General features: G+C 45.3%; 2 protein-coding genes across 3 annotated transcripts; both read left to right on the top strand.

Moving 5' to 3' along the window:
* The first annotated feature begins 647 nt into the window (after positions 1-647).
* dctn2 (dynactin 2 (p50)) lies at positions 648-10,558 on the top strand. Its single transcript, XM_060069187.1, has 14 exons — positions 648-851; positions 1,149-1,217; positions 3,784-3,880; positions 4,113-4,174; positions 4,399-4,497; positions 4,817-4,977; positions 5,605-5,761; positions 6,001-6,066; positions 6,281-6,319; positions 6,687-6,764; positions 6,909-6,980; positions 7,301-7,403; positions 8,668-8,759; positions 9,724-10,558. The coding sequence occupies exons 1-14, from the start codon at positions 816-818 to the stop codon at positions 9,808-9,810; spliced, it is 1,218 nt and encodes a 405-aa protein (XP_059925170.1). The 5' UTR covers positions 648-815; the 3' UTR covers positions 9,811-10,558.
* Positions 10,559-16,011: 5,453 nt separating this feature from the next.
* Positions 16,012-19,896, top strand: ddit3 (DNA-damage-inducible transcript 3). Of its 2 annotated transcripts, none has more exons than XM_060069189.1 (4): positions 16,012-16,181; positions 17,468-17,532; positions 17,939-18,165; positions 18,476-19,896. In XM_060069189.1, the coding sequence occupies exons 3-4, from the start codon at positions 18,007-18,009 to the stop codon at positions 19,442-19,444; spliced, it is 1,128 nt and encodes a 375-aa protein (XP_059925172.1). In that variant the 5' UTR covers positions 16,012-16,181; positions 17,468-17,532; positions 17,939-18,006; the 3' UTR covers positions 19,445-19,896. The 2 variants fall into 2 exon arrangements, with proteins under 2 accessions (XP_059925172.1, XP_059925171.1); XM_060069188.1 differs by having other exon boundaries at positions 16,015-16,181; positions 18,473-19,896.
* Positions 19,897-20,332: the final 436 nt, after the last annotated feature.

The raw sequence follows: 20,332 nt of genomic DNA, 5'->3' as shown, positions 1-20,332 counted from the left end.
ATAAAATGCATATGAAACAGGCTGCACCCAGTAGAGGGAGTTTGCCAGTTTGAAACGCACTTCAGCCAAATTTGTATTCAGTTCAATGTCCAAAAAGAAAGAGTTGTAATTGGTAGTATATTCCGAGCAGGAGCTGGTGCTGGCTGCGACTGCATGGGTTGCAGGGTTTGCTGGGCATGCCTTGCATCAATGACAGACGGCACGCTCGTCTTCTATTGGGGGCGGGGCGTGGCTAAACTGGCTACTCGCATCAGCACCACTGAAGTGCTGGAACCGGGAACCATCGAATGAGAAGTTTTGTTCTAAGCTCTTTAGCCCCACCACGTGTCCTCATCTGGTAACAATATGATGACAAAGTAAACCCAACGCAAAAGTACCCAATTTGAATGTAGAATGTTAGCATTTAGTTATTAAGAGGCATTTTAATGAAAAATGCTTGGTTGAAAGACGGGATTCGATAAAGAGGAAAAACACTCAACAATAGAGTAGCCGTTACATTCGTTACGGACAACCGCGATCTGCTGCTCTGTAAAGGTAGCGCTTGTTTTTGTGTTCCTAATCTCCTGCCGGAGTGCGGAGCACTTTATCTCTGGTAGAAACCTAGACCCGCCCCTCGCAGTAGCGCTGCGCATGTCTGAAGTGTACGCTGTCAAACCCAACGAATGACCACATCAGCCAGCTAGCACTAGCATCCCCGGCGGACAGACTGCTAACGTTTAACGTTTATTGTTTGCTACCGTTCCTATAACGTCGATATCGTTTCATAAACTGCTTACTTGTGAGACAGCGGGCATTGATTTTGCATTCCACAAATAATGGCCGATCCCAAATACGCCAATTTGCCAGGCATCGTAAGTTGCAAACATAAGCTGTGTTCTTTAAGATAGCATTAGCTCGCTATTGCCACCGATTTCTGTTATCCTTCTAGCAGGTACACCTTCATTGTTTCAGGTTGATGGATGATTATGGCTTGGTTTTATTAAACTATAACTAGCTGATAGTCGTCTTGTCATTGTGAGGCATCGCATTGGATGTTTTTTATTGAGTAGATGCAGAAATAAAGTGTTTCTGAATGGGCCGGGGCGTTGGCCAGAATGGAAAGCTAACGTCACCTGTCATTCTGACTTCAATGATTTTTGTTTTAACAGGCTTTTAACGAGCCAGATGTTTACGAAACCGGAGACCTTCCAGAAGATGACCAGGCCCAGTTTGAGTCGGTAAATAACCCATACGATATTAATTTAAATGACTCTTCGCTTGTGATGAGATGTATTATGTCTGCTCTTAATCCAACTGTTTTAATTGTGATTAATACTCATGTCTTCTGTAATCCATCCTAGAATTGGTATTCTAATGTCTAGCATCTAGAATGCTTTAATATATGACTACAGTCAACAACATACTAACTTGGATGTGTGTTATTTCCCCTGAGACAAATTCAATAGCAGGTTTTGTGTGCATAATATATAGCTACATAAATGCTAGTAATGACATTTGGTCGATATGCGATGTAATTGCACTGCTCTTGCAGCGCATCAGATTTCTTTGTTCATGCAAGTTTCAAATTATAAACAGTGTACTGACAAACAAAGCAAAAGCTAATTGGCTATTTTCCTTCATTGCATTCATGTGTCTACTGCGGTCTTTGTTTTGACTGCTACCCCTCCTGGAAACCTAGCTTGTGCAAGTAAGACTAAGATCTCGCAGTATTTTCTTTGCATGGGTTATGGTTAAAAAAAATCTACATTTTGGTATATATGAATTGGATTAATTGGGAATAGATTGATCTAGCTTCCATTACACACTGTGAGAGTTAGAAATTAAGCCTGATGCCTCTGATTTCTCATATTTTTTTATTTCAATGGTCAATGGTTTTTGCAACCTCTTTGACTAACCCCCGGGCTCCACTGAAAAGTCTGCGTCACCATCAGCCTCATGTCAACCCCCGTTACATGTGCTCCACAGGAAGCTTGACGAAAAGTTGGTTAATACATTGAAACCAATTGTGCAAAGAATTACATAAGCATTCATAAGATAAAGTTATGAGTTGACTCTAGCCTTCTCCTCGAGAATTGATGCGTTTCAAAAATGTTGGCGGAGGCGTCAATTGCACTGTGTCTGGTTTCTGTGGAGCACATTCCGTTTGACTATTATGACAGGGTTTCCCAGCCAAATGACAAAGTTGAAGGAGACGCATCTCTGATGGCTTCAGTGGAGCTGAGCAGTAACATGTAGAATATGAGATGCTGAGCGACTTGCTACACATCCCCTTCTCCCTCGATAACCTATATTTATATAACCTTTACTTCAACCAACCTTTCCCTTTGCATAACTTGACTAACAATTGCTTAATTAATATTAATGCTAATGCTTGTTTGTGGTAACGAGTCTTTTATATTTTCTTCTTATATCTTTCATAATTCACAAAGATCTATACAGAATGTACAAGTGCTCCTGCCACTGCCCCTCCACACTCCCCTTAACCCATTTCCCCACCTCTTGGTGTTGAATATAATCAAAACCCAATCACGCATCACCCCTGGACACCACGGTGTGAACAAGCCAATAGTGTCTTTTCACTGGTCACCCTTGCTAGTCCTTAATAACACTCCAGTGGGTCAGTATGCTTTTAAACTGACAGCGAGCCACGGCAGCATGTTTGGTTGCATTGACCGTCCCTGAGAAGAGGAAAGAACCAAGGAGTAAATGTGCTAATTTAAGGATACAGTCTATGCAGCATCTGCGGCAGGCGCTCTCCAAACACACTGGCCTCTTTCTTATCTCCTCCAACCTCGAGCTACAGCTCCCGTTGTGTGCGCTGCATGTGATAACCACATTAATCTGTGTTGTTTCTCTCCCTCTACATCTCTACCTCTTGCCTTCTCTCTCTCCCTTTCTCTATTCATTCTTCCTTTTGATTCCTCTAACTCTCTTTGGAAATCCAAGGAGCTGGTAAGAGTCTTGTGAGCCTCCCTCCCTCCCTCCCTCCCTCCCTCCCTCCCTCCCATCTTCTCCCTCGCCAAACAGTTTTGGTCCAGCTGTCTTGCGTGTGCATGGCCTTTAGGTGTGTCTTGTTGTGTTTGTTTGTTTGCTATCTTTCTGATGTAATGTGTCGTTAGCATTTTAATCCTCAACTTTATTTTGTCCTGATTGCAGTTGATCACAGTGTGATCCAGAATGATCCCCAAATGTAGCCATGTGTGCTCCTCAAAGTCACTAACCAATGAGTCGTCCCTTTTAGTAATGAGTAGAGCTGCTTCCCGCCTAAGGCCAGGCTTTTATTTTTTCATTTTGTCTGTGATATATATTTAACCATAGAAAATGTGTTCTTTGTGAACTACACCTAGGCATAACCCTTTATTTATTAGTCTTCTCCTCGTTTAAACTCTTTAGTTTTGGTGATTGTTGTCTGCTGGGATCTTTTATTTTATTATGTTAAATGTAAGTAAAGCATGTGAAGTTACTGCCGCAATTTGGGATACATGTCGCCAATACCCTTTTATGTCTGATGCTGGGATCTTATCATTCAAAAGCACTACCATGGAAATGAGGTGTTTCATATCTTACCAATCAAAAAGGGATAGTACAGGGATTGATGACGTCCAAATTTGTCCTTTCAATTTCCCAGCATGCCATTCATATTTCACACCCTGTTCTACTGTCCCTATATGGCGGTTCTGAGTCGTAGCAGCCAAGCTTCCCCACTGAGACTCACCGCTATCTGCCTTTTTGGACTCTCATTGCCTACCCCCTGACTTTATTGGTTAACTCTGTGTCTGGCAGGAGGAGCTGTGCAGCGACAGCGTGGAGAGGATTGTGGTCAACCCCAACGCAGCGTTTGACAAGTTTAAAGACAAGCACATCAGCACCAAAGGACTTGGTCAGTGTGTGTCTGAAAGGGCGTTTTAAGAGCTGGGATATATTACCTCTGTACAATGGTATACATACTGCGTCAAGCCTTGCTTTTATAATAACGTCGGATCGTAATGCATTTTTATTATAGAGCCTATTTTATGAATTCAAAACGCCGCAACGCTCTTGTCAATTGATTTATTTTATTAGTTATGCTGTGTTCTATTCCATCTTTGAATTCTCTTCTTTTATTTTGTCAGACTTCTCAGACAGAATCAGTCGGAGCAAAAGGGTGGGCTACGAGTCAGGAGAATATGAGATCGTAAGTACTTTCCACGCCCTGTAATCGCATGGTCCCAAATGATTGGTTGTAAAAGATCTGCTTCTTCTTGTGTCATTCCAATTGGGAAAGCAACATTATTTTTCTTCCCTTCGTTTTTCCTTTTTGTGCTGCATGCTAAATGCCTAGCTCGGGAGTGGTACACAATGCTGTACGATAACATGTCATGTTGTGTGTGCGTTTGGTCTACCCGTGTGTGCATGTAGCTGGGAGAGGGCAGTGGAGTGAAGGAGACGCCTCAGCAGAAATACCAGCGGCTGGTGAACGAAATCCAGGAACTCACTCAGGAGGTGGACGCCATCCAGGTAAACACACACGCACGCACACACACACGCACACACACAGGCGCAAACGCACACACAGGCGGACACCGTACACAGGCGGACACACACAGGAAACGATGCATGTAATGAAAAGGAAGTTTCTAAAACTTGACATATTTGTAGGTAGAAATTTAGGTAAAATGTTTAAATATCTAGAACCTGGTCCTCCAGCCCAGGATATGAGCACCATTATCCCTTCTCAAACCCAAAACTGATACACTGAAAATCGTGACAGTCCAGAGGAGATCACCATTTCCCGCCCAAGTCTCTGATCCTCCTCTGCCCCCCGCCCCCTGCCCAGGCCACCACCAAGGACAGCAGCGCGGAGGAGCGCCTCAACCCGGTGGCCCTGGCCCAGCAGGTGGGGCAGCTCAAGCAGCAGCTGGTCTCGGCCCATCTGGACTCCCTGCTGGGACCCCAGGCCCACATTAACCTGGCCGACCCCGACGGAGCGCTCGCCAGGTGAGGACAGAGGAAACGCCCACTCTGGTTCTGAGATGGTCTCCGCCCACTGTCAGCTTTTGGTTCCTGTCTAGCACAAGGTGCACCCCTTCCCCGCCCTCGCTCTCATCGTAGTTGTCAGGGAGTCGGGGAGGGGGTGGGGGGTAGCCAGAATGTGTGATTGACTTAACCTGGTAACCAAAAGCGGGCAGCAAGTGCCATGCAATAGCCTTCGTTCAACCTACAGAGGGCGCTTTGAGTCCATATTTACATTGTGTCCTTAAACCACTCCCTAAATTTGTGTCTAAAATAAGGTGTTGAATCGTACCAGTGTCAGGGTCTGGTTTCCCTTATTAAAGTAGGGGGGGAGAAGTGGTAAAATGCTGAGCAGGGGTGATTTCCAGTGGAGCCGTGGGAACACTTGGGCTCTGCAGAAGGAAAGTGCTGAGGAGCTCGTTATGACTCCCCGTTGGGTGATAAGATGTAAGTACGACTAGTGATCAGCAGGAAGGGGAGGAGCGGGCAGGTACGGGCGAGAGCATCACGCCTGAGGATCGTGCGTGCCGCAAGGGCGGGGGAGGGGGCGGTACCTTTGCAGTAGCCCTCCGTGCCGACGCCGCGTCCTCGTGTCCCCCGCCCCTCTAACAGGCGTCTGCTGACCCAGCTGGAGACGGTGAAGGCCGGCCGTGGCGGCGGCGGGGCCACCGGGGAGGGCAAGGCGGCGGGGGCCAAGGCGCCGGACGGAGCCGTGCTGTACGAGCTCCACAGCCGGCCCGAGCAGGAGAAGTTCAACGACGCCGCCAAGGTGAGGGGGGCTGATGACGGAGAGGCTGGTGCACAGCAACGCCAGGGGACGCTCTGTGACACCGGTAGCACTGTTCTGAGCACTGCGTCTGTGAGCTCATGAACAGGTAAGAGGAGGATCGGCGGCAGACTCCCATGTGTTGGGTGTCTGATGGGAGGAGGGAGGGGGTGGGGGTGGGGGTGGGGGGGGTGCTGTGGCGGGGGATACCAACCAGGCGTGTCTCGTTTCCATCCCTGCAGATGGCAGAGCTGGAGAAGCGCCTAGCCGAGCTTGAGATGGCTGTCGGCTCGGGATCAGACAAACAGGTACACACACACACACACACACACACACACACACACACACACACACACACACACATTGCGCACAGACAAGTGTTAGCCCTGTATTGTTTTCCCTGTCGTTTAAAATACACCAGCGCACAGATTTGGTTGTGTTGTTTTTCCCCTCTGCATCGCATGAATTAAAAGCAGAAGCAGATGTTTGGTATCTGAGCGGCGTGTTGTGGTGTGTTTCCAGGGCCCGCTGAGTGCTGGGGTACAGGGAGCCAGTTTGATGGTGAGTCCGCAGACAGGATGCCTGATGGGTACACCATCTACAGTCGAAAAAAACACTTTGTTTTTTTTGTTCTTTTCGATCTATCACCTAAAATCTCGGTCATTAATCAGACCAGATCAATGGCAGCCAGTTTGCTTGCCTTGCAGACTCTCAAGTAGGGGAAGAAAGTTTGGCTAAGATTTGACACTGCAGGTTTGTGTTTTAGTGATGGCCCTTTCCAGTGGGCTAATTTGTGTGTGTGTGTGTGTGTGTGTGTGTGTGTGTGTGTGTGTGTGTGTGTGTGTGTGTGTGTGTGTGTGTGTGTGTGTGTGTGTGTGTGTGTGTGTGTGTGTGTGTGTGTGTGTGTGTGTGTGTGTGTGTGTGTTAGGACACCATGGAGTTGCTGCAGGCAAGAGTCAATGCCCTGGACTCAGCCACTCTGGATCAAGTTGAAGCCAGATTGCAGGTAGCGTAACCCACATTCAATCTAAAATTGCATAACTCGAACAGAAGAGAAGTTATAATAGCTCTTTCAGCTGTACTTTCCAGCTAAGTCTCTAAATTAAGGAATGACAAAGTATAATTTTTGTTCCAAATGATATTCATGCAGAGCGTCCTTGGGAAGATGAATGAAATTGCAAAGCACAAGACAGCGATTGAGGACGCTGATACGCAAAACAAAGTAGGTACCCCTTTGAGATTTCAACATATTATTATTTTTGACATTGGCAGAATTATTTGACAAGTGGGCTTCATATAATCCTGGAAGGGAATACGTTGTTTTTGATGGTGGCTTTTTGTAGTGAACAGTAAAATCACCAGTCAGATCCTCTTGATATAAATGTTAAGATATCTTCTTACTTACAAAGTTGGCTACACAGTATCAGAAGCACATCATTCTGAATGACGGATGGATAAGGATAGTAGAAGAATGGCTTCCTTTGGGTGAGCGTATTATTTGGCGTTGTGTCCCTCACTGTCCCTCTCGTCCGTCCCCTTCAGGTGTCGCAGCTGTACGACGTGGTGCAGAAGTGGGACGGCATGGCCACCTCTATACCCCAGGTGGTGCAGCGATTGGTGGCTGTCAAGGAGCTGCATGAGCAAGGTACTGTTAAAACCAGCTATTGGCTACACCCAATCCCGTAACCCGGGCCATGTTAAAGGACAACACCTGTCCGGGTGATCAAACCATCTCTCCTAGCTGCAATCAGACTTCCGTTAGACGTGTCATTTGTCAGAAGGACTTCCTTGTGCCGATTCTGCCAAAGAGCATTGGGCGTGGGGGCCCCTTGCCACAAACATAAACAATAGCACTAGCTTTTTTTAATGAAGCCAGGAGAGAGGCTCACGATGGCTTAATCACCCAGGCTGGTACAGTCCGAACCAACCCCCCTTAAACCGCATGCTTAAAGTTATTTTACGTTTGGGGCAGGGTTGCTGGCTCCCCTTTCAATTCGGTTTCAATATAGCTTCAATATGCGACAGGTGTGTCGCATAAACGCTTAAAAACAGCAGGTTGACAACATCAACCAATCAGAGGTTATGCATGTAGTAGCATGCATAACAATGTGTTTAACTTGCAGAGGGAGTCATCTGATTCAACCAAACAACTAAGTGATGTTTGGGTTTTGTTTTTCTTCATGGGGCCGTACAATTCACTTTTTCAAACTATTTCGACTTCGAAGCCAACGTAATTTGGAGATGTGGGATTTGCATCTCAAATCTCAATATGGAAAGGGTGGCAGAGGCACAAAAGATCAATAGTAAAGCAAACATGGGATTGAAACAGATAAAGGAATCAGCCGGAACCGGGGCCTTTCGACTTTGAACAAAGGCTGGAAATAAAAAGGGAAACTGAAAAATAAAGTAGATTTGAGATGGCGCCTGTTTTATCTTTGGAATATAAGGAGCACAAAGAGTGCACACAATCCCGCAATTTAACATCTCGGTCCTGAATGCACAGGTCTCTCATTAATAGATGTATTGATAATGCCCACGAGATGAAAGGGCTCATTTGTCATGCCGAGTGTCTATTGGTTCCAGTCTGTCACAGTGCTCAGATAATGTGCCCCGCTGAATGGGTTTAGCTGAAATGATTATTTCTGGAGTCTTGTGTCGTCTGACGGCACACCGATTAACGCAAAAAACAAATGTATTAGCCCACGAATGAAGATGTATTCATCATTGGACCGTAATTCATATTTGTCACACTCCTCCCCCTGTGCTCCCACTTTTTTATTTTGTATGATGCAAACAGATACACACATCAAATTGCTCTTTGTCTCGTTGGCGTTGCATGGTGAACGAGTTTCGCCGTGACGGCGGCTCTGCGGTGCTGTGCTCACCTGTTCTCCCTGGTTGTCTTCCAGCCATGCAGTTCGGCCAGCTGCTGACCCACCTGGACACCACCCAGCAGATGATCAACAACTCTTTGAAGGACAACGGCACGCTGCTCACTCAGGTACACAGGACTGGCTCCGGGCTCAGCACACAGCACGAGGGTCTGCGTGGTATTGTGCTGTAAGGGGTTTGACGGTTAATGGTTGTTAAGGTCATAATAAATGGACGGCTTAATAAATATATCAGAATATAATTATTATAAATATATATCATGGCACCACTATCAAAAACATTTTCAGCATATATATATATATATATATATATATATATATACTTTTGGGTATTTTGTATTTTTGTGAGAGTATACTTGAAATCGTGAACATAATTGACGTTCTGAAAAACCTGAACATTAAACTGCACAGAATGGCCGTTCTGTCTTGGCGGAGGTGGAATCTCAAGTATCACGTGACCTGATCGTCATTGGCCCGTTACTCCGTTAAGATTTCTTTAATGTGATGCAACACTCTAGCAAGAAGATCGTTATTTAATCATTGACAAAAATATATTTGCCTCTACTAATTAGAAAAGAGTACCGTATAGAGTTAGTATAGATATATATATATTTAACTGATCATTTTAGTATTTTATTTTCAAAACTTGTTTTGGTGAACCTTCCTGCTCCGTCCTATTAGTGCATCTGACTTATGAACACATATGTTTCTGGCTTCCCAGGGTTTCTTCGCCTCTGCCATTTTCGCAAGCTGTCCTTGGCCTCCTTCTCTCACTCGCCCAGTCTCCTAATTCTTTGTAGCCTCATCTCTCTTCTGCGCCTTGCATCGCTCTTTCTAATGCCCTTTTCATTCTTTGCACGTCTCGTTGTCCCCCCCCCCCCCCTCAACTCGTCCACATTGTGCCTATCTCTTTCCATTTTTCCTATTCCGTTTCTGCAAATTTTTCTTCTTAAAAAAAAAATAAAAGGAGTAAAAAAATTAAAATCCCAATAAACACACACGCACGTGCGTGCGCGCGAGTGCCCTTTTGTATGTACTTAATGCATGTATAATCTCTTTACTCGGCGGGCCCAGGTGCAGCAGACCATGACGGAGAACCTGAAGGCGGTGGAGGAGAACTTCTCCTCCCTGGACGACAGGATGAAGAAGCTCTCCAAATAGAGGAGGAGCTGGAGGTTGAAAACGGTTCCGGATGGGGAGGGATGGAGGGGGGAGTTGAGGCAGGGGAGGGGCCTCTGTCTCTTTAGCTCTCTGCCTTATTTTGCTACGCAGATCAACACTTAAGATGGATATCAGACCAAATGTTTTCCCTCTGCCCTCGCACTGACTCTTCTCTTTCATGATTCAAATCATCCGAATTGATCCTCCCCTTGAAAATGCTTCTTTCGTTTTTGTGTCCGCCCTATCCAAGTCACTGATTGCATTTCTGTTTATCATTATTGAGTTTGAGACTGGACTGGATGGTTTTTACTAATATGACAGCTTAATCCACTACACATCATCCAGTCCCAGTTTATTTGAGCATACGGAACACACTCCGAGGTTAAAAGAGTATCAGCATCCAGCAACGGCACCTGAAAGATGATAGATCTACATTCTGAGCCGGGCTCAATATCTGGATCCATTATCTTGAAGTAAGAGCAGGAGCACATGGATGCGTACTGTGTGTGTGTGGGGTTGGGGGATGATGTCGAGTCATGGATAGGCAAACTTGTAAATATGCCTGCGTATCTTTTTCTTCATTCCTCGTGCTCAGTCGCTTGTAACTATTATAATTATTATGACTGAGCTCAGAATGCCACGCAAACATTTTAATCGCATTCTCGTCTTCGCCTACAAACAAGACTGTATTGTTCATCATCTGTGGTCATGGAAACAGAAAACTTAAATAAATGACTCCCAAGCTTGACTTTGATATTTTTTAAAGAACCTCAATGTTTTCTAAGCAACGTTCTTATATAGTCCATTATTCTACATAGCCCCTGGTTGCAAAGCTATGAAAGCTAACAGGCTAGCCATAAAGCTATAGGGTAGCACACAGCTATAATTAGAAACCTACTTGAAGGTATGTTTTTCTATTTTGTGTGCCAAAATATCTTCAGAATATACGGAAACCATAGATAAACAGACACTGGTTACTAGTATTTTGATAAACCTATATGTATACTCGACTGATAAGTGTATGATATTCAAAAGCTGCACGCCTTTAAATACCACTTATTTGGTAGAAGAGCATGTATTTACAAATTATTGATCATGCCAAATTCAATTAACGGGTAAAAATGGGCTATTACGGAAAATTCTTAAAATTCGTCTCAAATAATACTAGAACAATGGTTTGAAAGCAATGAATGATTGACTGATTGCATCATGACGTTTGACGTTTGCTGGGATAAGAAAGGTGTTATTTTTAATAAATGATTGTAGTACTTGTTTGTGACGTTAGATGGCAGCACGGGCCTTTTTAAGAATGGCCATTACATAAATACGCATGTTGGTCAGGATGGTATTCAAGCAGTTGTCTCGTCTCTCGTCTCTAAATTCATACAAACACAAAACCTTGTTGTCCCCATAATTATGCTTTTTACACAATATATTATGCTGCTTTTAAATAAATTAAAATGTAAATAATAGTAAATTAACTAAAAAGTAAAAGAATATGAAAAAATCCAGATCTATCCAAGTCTGTTGAATAAGAAAACAAAGTATAAGTACCTTTACATACCTCAGTATCTACTCTAAATACATTCCTGGGTGATTTCATACGGAGCTACAGTAGTGTTATTACGGTTAAATTTAAGTGAGAGGGCGCCACAAATGACAGTTGCTGACAATGCAGAAGTCTGCCCATGCAGTTCATCCAAGTCTGCATTTATGTCCGACAAACTTAGGTCCAAAAACAAAATATCAATCCTTCTAGAATCAATCAAGAATAATGTACAATACATGTATACATTACATTGTAGGCCCTACATTATGTTATTTACTCTGATCATTATAACATTCTGGAACATTTATCCAAATGTGTATAATCATTGAAAGGGAATCATGAAAGGCCAAATGGTGAAAAAGCTAATAGCAAACAAAGCCCACGGGCCACGGCCGATATGCAAACTATTTGCAAAAGCCAGTCAGAAGCACAGCAGGACGAAAAGCATTAGCGACAAAGACACTGGGCCGGTGAGGCAGAGTCTTGTGCTTCAGATTAGTCACCTAAACCCTGGAACAAGTATTCCACGAGAGCAAGGCATTTAGCCAAGTCAGCCCTTACGGTCCGTGTCACAATGTGACGCCTTGTGTCCTTCCATCCATTGAGGCCCTTGGGACTGTCACCCGTTCACTTGGCTGTGACCTCTGTGGATAAAGAAGAAAAAGCAGCTTTGGTCGTGTTGTGTCTGGGTCCTGGTTTTCTTCCAGACTAGACAACAACAACCACCACCGCCATTGTTAGGACAGTACTACTGGGGTGTGGTTTTTTTTAGGGGGGGGGGGGGGGGGGGGGCGTAGCGGGATGATAAATCATGAACAGGGGGGACAGGGAGACGGGGGTGGTGGGGTGGGGTGGGGTCTGTACCCCGGACACCATTAGAGAGGAATGCCCCAGATGAGCCGCGAGACATTGGGTGTACTGTACCGTCCGTCGTGTGCTTCTATTTTGGTGAGCGGATACTTCTGGCCCAACCCCCCATCTGTCCGGCCACACCAGTCTACAGCAGCAGCAGCGAGCCACAGTGGCGGCGCAGCGGGTCTGGCCCAGACATGTTCCACAGATACACCGCTGCAGAAACTAATGAAGGAGGGAAGTTGAGGAGCAGGACTCTCCTTCAGCCATTGTTTGGTAGTTGCATAACCTCTGATATGATTAATACAAAAATATGATAATACTTATAACAATCATTTTTAAATCAAATAGCCATAGTTCTGCAATTATGGAAAAAATGGAATCAAAAGAAAACCAACAAAGCGTACCTTGTGTGCGAGTGATTTTAGGTATAATAATGACGCTGAACACAATGTTCTATGAGAGCGATACAATACTACTGCAATAATAATAATGACAATAGGCCTAACTTCTTATTATTGAATTTTATAATAAATACTCATCGTTATCATATGATATCACATGTTGAGAACGTAATTGAGGACTTTAGGTTATTTAGCAGCTTCTATAGACAAGACGGAAAGGAAAATAAGGTGTGTGTGTGTGTGTGTGTGTGGGGTGTGTGGGGTGTGTGTGTGTGTGTGTGGGGTGTGTGTGTGTGTGTGTGTGTGTGTGTGTGTGTGTGTGTGTGTGTGTGTGTGTGTGTGTGTGTGTGTGTGTGTGTGTGTGTGTGTATGTGAGTGTGTGTGTGAGTGTGTGTGTCTGTGTATGTGTGTGTGTGTGTGTGTGTGTGTGTGTGTGTGTGTGTGTGTGTGTGTGTGTGTGTGTGTGTGTGTGTGTGTATGTGAGTGTGTGTGTGAGTGTGTGTGTCTGTGTATGTGTGTGTGTGTGTGTGTGTGTGTGTGTGTGTGTGTGTGTGTGTGTGTCGTCTCATTCTGTCAGGTTGTGCTGCTGGTGGTGGTAGGTGTGGGTGTGGGTGTGGGGCAGGTGTGGAAGAGGTAGGGAGCCGGGGGGGGGGGGGGGGGGGGGGAGACGGGGGACGAGAAGGAGGAAGTTGTGGTAGGCGGCAGACGCACGGTTGTGGGGCAGAACAAAAAGCGAGGAACGAATGGGAGAAGGGGAAGAGAGTGAAAGGGAGGGTAATGAAGGAGGCTTACACCACTAACAAGATTGACCGGAATGTCTCCTAAATCCACCAAACACCCAAGTAATGCCCTGACAACAACAACCGCACCACCTACAAAACTAACAACCACAACAACAACAACAACAAGAGAGACAACAAAGTGGGCAGTGAGACAAGGGGAGGATAACTAATTAAATCAATACTACAGCCTACTGTGGGCCTACACCCCCGCGCTGGGAACTCTATAGAGTCCGTCACCCCACCCTTTGAAAATATGTGTCTTTGTCTGCTGTTTATCTTTTTCGCTGAATTGACTGGAGGGGGAAGATGGATTTGGCAATGTTGTGTACAGCAAGGGAACAAAGAGGTACGGCAGACAAGAACAAATGTTGACAAGGTATCAATACATGGCCTCAAAAGCCACAGGATAGGAAAGATTTGAAGCCAAGTTGCCGATATATCTCGGTGAGCTCCTCGGTGAAATGGGGCTGACAGCTGTTTTGGCCGGCTGAGGCCCCTTCCAGTTTCTCCTCTCTCCTGCAGGAGTACTTAGGGGTAACGGTCCATGGAAAAAGAAAAGGAGATACAATGGGAAAAACTATTGTGCTATCCTCACCCGGTGGCCGCGACAACAGCTGTATGGGTCGTGGAACGCGGGGAGGGTAGGGGCGGGGTGGAGGGGAGGGGGGGTTTCCGACAGCTGTGCAGCAGGGAGGGGTGGCTGGGGATAAGGGGGTGCAGCCCTGACCAAGGGCACGCTGCAGACGGAGAGACCGAGCGAGAGCCTTTCTCTGTGGAAATTCCCCAGACGTTTTTTTAAACGAATAAAAATAAATAAATGAAAAAATGGGGCTATACTGCACAATTGAATTGGGAAGGGAAAGAGACATAGACATACACACAGACTACATACTGAGTGATTGTCTTGTTTTTACACTGCTGATGTTATTTGTCTAGCCTATATTTAGGGAAGAGGTGATTAAGGCTACAGTAGACATGTGCTTGTTATTGTTCATTGAAAATAACATAGAAAGTGGTACAGATGAATAATGTATGTAAACAAACAGCTCGGCTGAGAATTTTCTTGCATTGGCTTGTTGTTGGAAAGTCTTAATTAAGGGCATCAATTAGAGAACAAAAGGAAACACTCGACATCATAATTATAACCTAATAGGGGGAAGGGAAAAACACAAGTCGACGGCAACCCAGATTCTGGGGATGTAAACAGTACTTTATAATGAATACAACACACAGACGCCCGGACCGACAAAATAAACAGACGGGCGGGAGGGAGACGGGGAAAGTATGCTGAACTACTCAGCAACAGCCACTCAAAGTGTGACGTGTTAATGGTGCTTCCTCCTGCGCCTTAACCCGGGTCCTAGAGACAGTATTTGAGGTTTCTATTCGCTAGTTGCGCTGTTGCTATGCTGTGCATGTTGAGCCGTGCGCGCGCTGCACCATGAATTAAAAACAGTTGTGTGCTGAGTTTGAGATTAAGGCGGGATAGTCAATGAGGTCAAGCACGTGTGTCCATACTGATTAGAGAATATAAACTTTAGACATAAAAAAGATACCGTTTGTTTAATAAAATGACAACAATGCTATCATCAGAATGCGTCTATTAAGTGATGGTTGATAAAGACAAAAAAAAAAAAATCTCTATCAGACAAGACATTTAACGATACATTTTGATCCCAGGCTAATTCGATTCTTATTTTCATTTCATCATCAACACTGAGTCTTATTCAGTTGAATTGATAACGAAGCATCAAACAGCGGATCTGGAAAGCGTGATGATGGAACACACCCAGCTCCCCCACTCGCGCGAGCCACGCGCTGTAGGGTTGTTTTGATATCTCGCCCCGCGCATCGGAGCGCGCGCTATGAAATGCCCAACAAATACCTGCAGATCGCAGGCATGTGTAGTAGTGAGACAACGTCGAATTATTTCTGATTAAACTTGCAATTGTCATCAGAAATAATGCTTGTCAATAATGGAGTTTTATTTTATGTTTTTCAATAAAGGGTGACTGCTTACGTTGAATGTGTATTTCAAATTGCACTTTGGGAAAACACATACTCAGCTCAAGATGACAAAACAATAATAATAAAAAATATACAGGTTTGTTATAAAATAAAAAATAAAACGTTTTTATTGTCCTTATTCTTTATTTTTACCAACATAACCCAATTCCTAAGTAAAGCAAATTGTGCTTCCGTAAAATTTCTTCGACATAATAGGCTACGATAACCTTGCATACAAGTATATTTTTAGATTTTTTTGTTAGAGCCAACAGTGTTTAATAAAACATGTTCTGATTCTGCTGGTGTTATCCCCGACTAGAAATTGGTTGCCAAGCATTGCATCATTCCTTTCATGTGACTCCCATACGCCCCAAATTCGTCCTGGCCGTCTTCTGACTGCATCACATTTACAGATCACACAAACTATAGAGCCGAGAACAACCAACACGGCCAATAAGCTCCGCCTGCCTCCCGGAGAAAATGATTCCTATTCGATGTCACCAAGCAAAACCTCGCACAGAGACTCCTGTGATTGGCTGGCAGGCCCGTCTTTCTGCAGTCATCGTTAATGGTCTTTGTTAGGTTGTGATAAACTGCCTACCCACCGAGTTCGGTTGGCCTTTCCTTTATATAAAGCGCACCGGGATTTTCAGAAGAATCACATTCAGCCATCAAGACTGAACAATGGTTAACATGAGCTATCACCCATTTTTACTAAAATACCTATACTATCCTAATCCGAGAGAGTCGAGACGACGAACAAATAAAAGAAAAAGGGTAAGTGAAAACAATTATTCAGGTTTGCTTTGCGATTACTGTTTTATTTGGTCTAACGCTACTTTATGCTCCGCAGCTTCAGTGTGCTCCCTTGCTTTGGGCAAAAGTGCGTGTTTTGGAAACTTTACCATGACAACTTAGTGGACAACAAGAGAAAAACAATGTCATCAACTTAAACGATGGAGGGTTTTAAGGATTACTTAGAGACGCTTACCGCGGAGGGGCATGGTCATGTCATGACATCGCAGAAGTTTTGACAGTTCATCTGTCACACGCATGAACTTTCGCCCAGTGTTTTCTTTGATTTGCAAACGCAGAGTAGACGATCTGATCTTTTCAACCCGTTGACATGATAACTTATCAGATAGAATAAATGTAAATTGTGTTCCGCCTTTGAGTGTGTTTCTTAGTTGGTAGGCGTCCTTTTGTTTCACCCATTCCTCTACTCGTCTTGGTTCCATGACGTAATCTCTCAGTCTCTCAGCTCTCAGTCTGAAACCCAAGTCCATTGAAATCCACAAAAAACTCAAAAATTGAATTGGCCTACATATGTAGCACAATATGATTGGATATATGTTTAATATACATTTATGAAGTCTTTAAGTAGCAGTGCTTAGATGGTATTGAGAATGCTGACATCTGATATCCACAATTTATCTTGAACATGACCACATGGCATTTGGAATGAGAGTAGTATTAACTCTAATATAAAAATAGAATAAAAATAACAGGCAAATAATGGCAGCTATTCATCATAACGTGTCATATCCTGTAGAATGTTATTATAGTGAAATAAACCAAAGCTTATTTACCAAACGTTGTTTTCGTGGACTGTAGGCCTACATCTTATCACGCTTTGACTTACGAGCATTTTATATCAAATGCCAATGTGTCAATGTGTATTCAAAATCAACAATTTAAAAGTAATAGTCATGATAGGAAAATATTTTAATTCATTTTTGCCTCTTGAGACTTGTTTATCGATTTAACGATTTATGGAGCGTAAAGCAGGGGGCGCCGTCGGCCCGAGTTCTTTGTATGAACGGACAGGGAAAAAAACAACCTGCAACACATGTTATTTTAATCTCGTATCCCTTATTTCCAAGAATTATAATACATATTCCAATCAAATGCTGATCTGTCAATCTTATGTACCTATTTATAGATACACGTTTTTAGTTTATCTGTGCAAATCAATTTATTCCGAATTATCAGCAAATTTCCCACTCAGACATATCCACATATCCAATGTGTTTCTAACCACTGATGCATTTTCTATCCCTTAGATTCATTGGGACACGTTATCTTCAACAACAAATTGGCAGACTTGATTAAGCAAGGCTTACTCAAGGTGATATTTTTTTATTAAATTCTAGGTGATTCAAACAGGACACGTAAACCGTTGTTCATTGTTCCTTAAATTTGTTTTTCTTATGTTCCTATTTATTTGAATGATTTAATTGGGTAATATCATCATGTGTAAAGCTATTCACTATTCTGCCTTTTGATTTAAATCGATCACGCATTAAACCATACTTTTGCCTCAATTGTTTCGTAGAACCATCTTCGGAATAGTTTCTTTTGTAAAAAAATAAAATCAAAAACGAGAGCAATCACCCTCACCTTAACAAATACCAAAAAAAAAGTAAATAAGGCGGAGCTAAAATTTCCCTCCAAATAACCTGCCCTCCCATTCGTCACTCTCTCCTCCCTCCCCCCTCCCCCCCCCTTTTTTTGGGGTCCGCTCCTCCCTGCAGGTCCAGTGAGCGCCGCGTGGCCGAGCATCTGTACGTTGAGCTGAGACTGACTGCTGCTGAGTGGCGACATGACAGCCGAGTGGCTCCACCTGCCGCCGCCGTACCCCCCCGGCGTGGGCCCGCTGTGTGGTGCAGAGTTGGAGGCGTGGTACGAGGACCTGCAGGACATCCTGGGCTCCGACGCGGGCGGGGCCAAGCTGGCACGCTCTGCCCCGCAGTACGCCGAGGTCAGTAGTCTGGTCGCCCGTCGTACCGCCGCCGCCGCCGCCGCCGACACCACCGACACCACCGCCACCACCCATGGCTTTTGTCTACCATGTAGGATTCTAGAATTGCATGTACTTTAATATGGCTCTGTGTGATTTGTTTTAACCGTATGATGCGGCTACGCATTAATTCAACGGATTTCAATTAAATTGATAATTTTCGATTATTCTTTTCGATTTCTTTCAAATTTCTTTTCTTCTCGTTTTTTTTATCGTTTTTGTTTTCCGACGTCTCACCTCGTGTCCCGGGTTTTTCCTGTTCCTACAGAAGGAGCCTGAGTTCCTGGATGTCCTGGAGAGCTGCTCGCTCACCTGGCTGACGGACGGAGGCCAGACGTGGGCCGAGGGCGTCCAGCGAGTCACCGAGGAGATCCACACCGCCCAGCCTCTCCACCACGGCTCCACATCCACCTCCTCCTCGTCTTCCTCCTCCTCCTCCTCCTCCGCCCCCTGCCTGAGTCCGACCGCGGAGGAGCGGCGGTCCGGCGGCGGCGGCGGTGGCGGGGGCGAGGGCCGGCGAGGCGGGGACAGCGACCTGCTCCCCCCGGAGTTCTTCGAGCTGCTGAGCGAGGGAGGGGTGGGGATGGTGGATTCGAGCGGCGCGGTGGTCGGTGGTGGCTACCACCATCACCACCAGCACCTCAACGACCACCAACACCTCCACCACCACCAACACCCCAGCCAGACCCACGCCCAAAACCCCGCCTCGCCGTCCGCCAGCGACGACGAGCTCCCGTGCGTCCCGGCCTCCCCCTCCTGCTCCTCCTCCTGCGACGACGGTGACTCCTCCTCCTCGTCGGCGCCCCCGTCCCCGGCCCCGAACGGTTCGGCCCCCTCGTCGCCGGCCCCCTCGCCGTCGGTCTACACGCCGTCCGCGGTCGCCCCTCAGCGCCTGGGAAAGCGCCGGAGGAGCAGCAGCGGCGGCGGCGGCGACGGGAGCGGCGCCCCCAACGCCTACGTCTCCTCCTCTTCCTCCTCCAGTCCCCGCTTCTTCTCCTCGTCCTCCTCGTCCGCCACAACCAACAACAACAACAACAACACGTCCTCCTCCTCTTCCTCCTCGCCGTCCTCCGCCGCCGCCAAGAAGAGCCGGAAGGAGCGCGAGCAGGAGAACGAGAGGAAGGTGCAGGAGCTGACGGAGCAGAACGAGCGGCTCAAGTCGGAGATCGACCGGCTGGGCGAGGAGGTGCAAAGGACGCGGCGTGCGCTGATAGAGCGGCTGGTCAACACCAGGAAGTGATGCGTTGGGTAGGGGAAGGGGCGACGCGCTCGCTAAGGTAGGCCAGGTTCTGGATCCGGGATCGGGCGGGAAAACGGTGGCGGGGCTTGTAGGGTGTCTTTGAAATGCATCCGACACGACGAAGGTTGAAACCAAAGACTTGTTTTGTTTTTGTTCCAAAATGAAGGTAACCGGAGAGAGATAGTGATGTTAGGAAAGAATGATGAAAGTGGTCGAGGGAAGAGGGCTGCAGCGGCATTGCGGCAAATGGAGAGAGAGAGAGTGAGAGAGATGGAGAGAGAGAGAGAGAGAGGGAAAGACTGCATGCAAGGAAACGAGAGGTTAAACTTTGAAGGGAAAACGATGCAATGCTTCTGATAAGTGCATTTAGATTGTGAAAAAAAAAACTACAATCAATTTCCAATTGAAGCGTTGCAAAATTCAGCACGTGCAAAAGCCTTAGTGTCTTGTATGTAAGCAACGGAACCGAAGTTGAGGTTGGGTTGATAGAGGATGTAGAGAATGCATTTCATTTCCACCATCTTGCAATAAATTGTAATACATTGGTTAAGGGCTACAACCTGGCTCAAAGAGATTACTTTCCCCATAATTATGAGAATTAAAAGGAGCTCAGGAAAAGTTGAAGTACTCAGTGAAGGCGGTTTTTTGTGGAAGATAAATTCCTTATTTTGTTTTTTAGCAACCCCTTTTGTGTAAGTGTGTTTGCATTTTATTTGAGTAGGACCCAGCTATACTTTCTATGCTGACCTTTTTCTATACAATTATTAGTAGAATTCCTGTGCATTACTCAATCCCGATTTACTATTTTTATATAATCTTGTATGATATCTAATTGTAATGTAACGCACTGTAATTACGATATCCACTTTACCTATTCCTTGTAGTCAC

The sequence above is a fragment of the Gadus macrocephalus genome, chromosome 13 (genome assembly GCF_031168955.1).
Source record: "Gadus macrocephalus chromosome 13, ASM3116895v1".
Classification (NCBI taxonomy): Eukaryota; Metazoa; Chordata; class Actinopteri; order Gadiformes; family Gadidae; genus Gadus; species Gadus macrocephalus.
This window is presented reverse-complemented; position numbering and strand designations above follow the sequence as displayed.

What these genes read in the sequence shown, in the direction of transcription:
- dctn2 (XM_060069187.1), top strand. Translation starts at nt 816, where the DNA reads ATGGCCGATCCCAAATACGCCAATTTGCCAGGCATC. An exon ending in CCCGACGGAGCGCTCGCCAG is followed by an intron (nt 4,978 to 5,604) that starts GTGAGGACAGAG and finishes CCCCTCTAACAG; the next exon opens with GCGTCTGCTGACCCAGCTGG. An exon ending in AGTTCAACGACGCCGCCAAG is followed by an intron (nt 5,762 to 6,000) that starts GTGAGGGGGGCT and finishes CCATCCCTGCAG; the next exon opens with ATGGCAGAGCTGGAGAAGCG.
- ddit3 (XM_060069188.1), top strand. Translation starts at nt 18,007, where the DNA reads ATGACAGCCGAGTGGCTCCACCTGCCGCCGCCGTACCCCCCCGGCGTG. An exon ending in CTGCCCCGCAGTACGCCGAG is followed by an intron (nt 18,166 to 18,472) that starts GTCAGTAGTCTG and finishes CTGTTCCTACAG; the next exon opens with AAGGAGCCTGAGTTCCTGGA.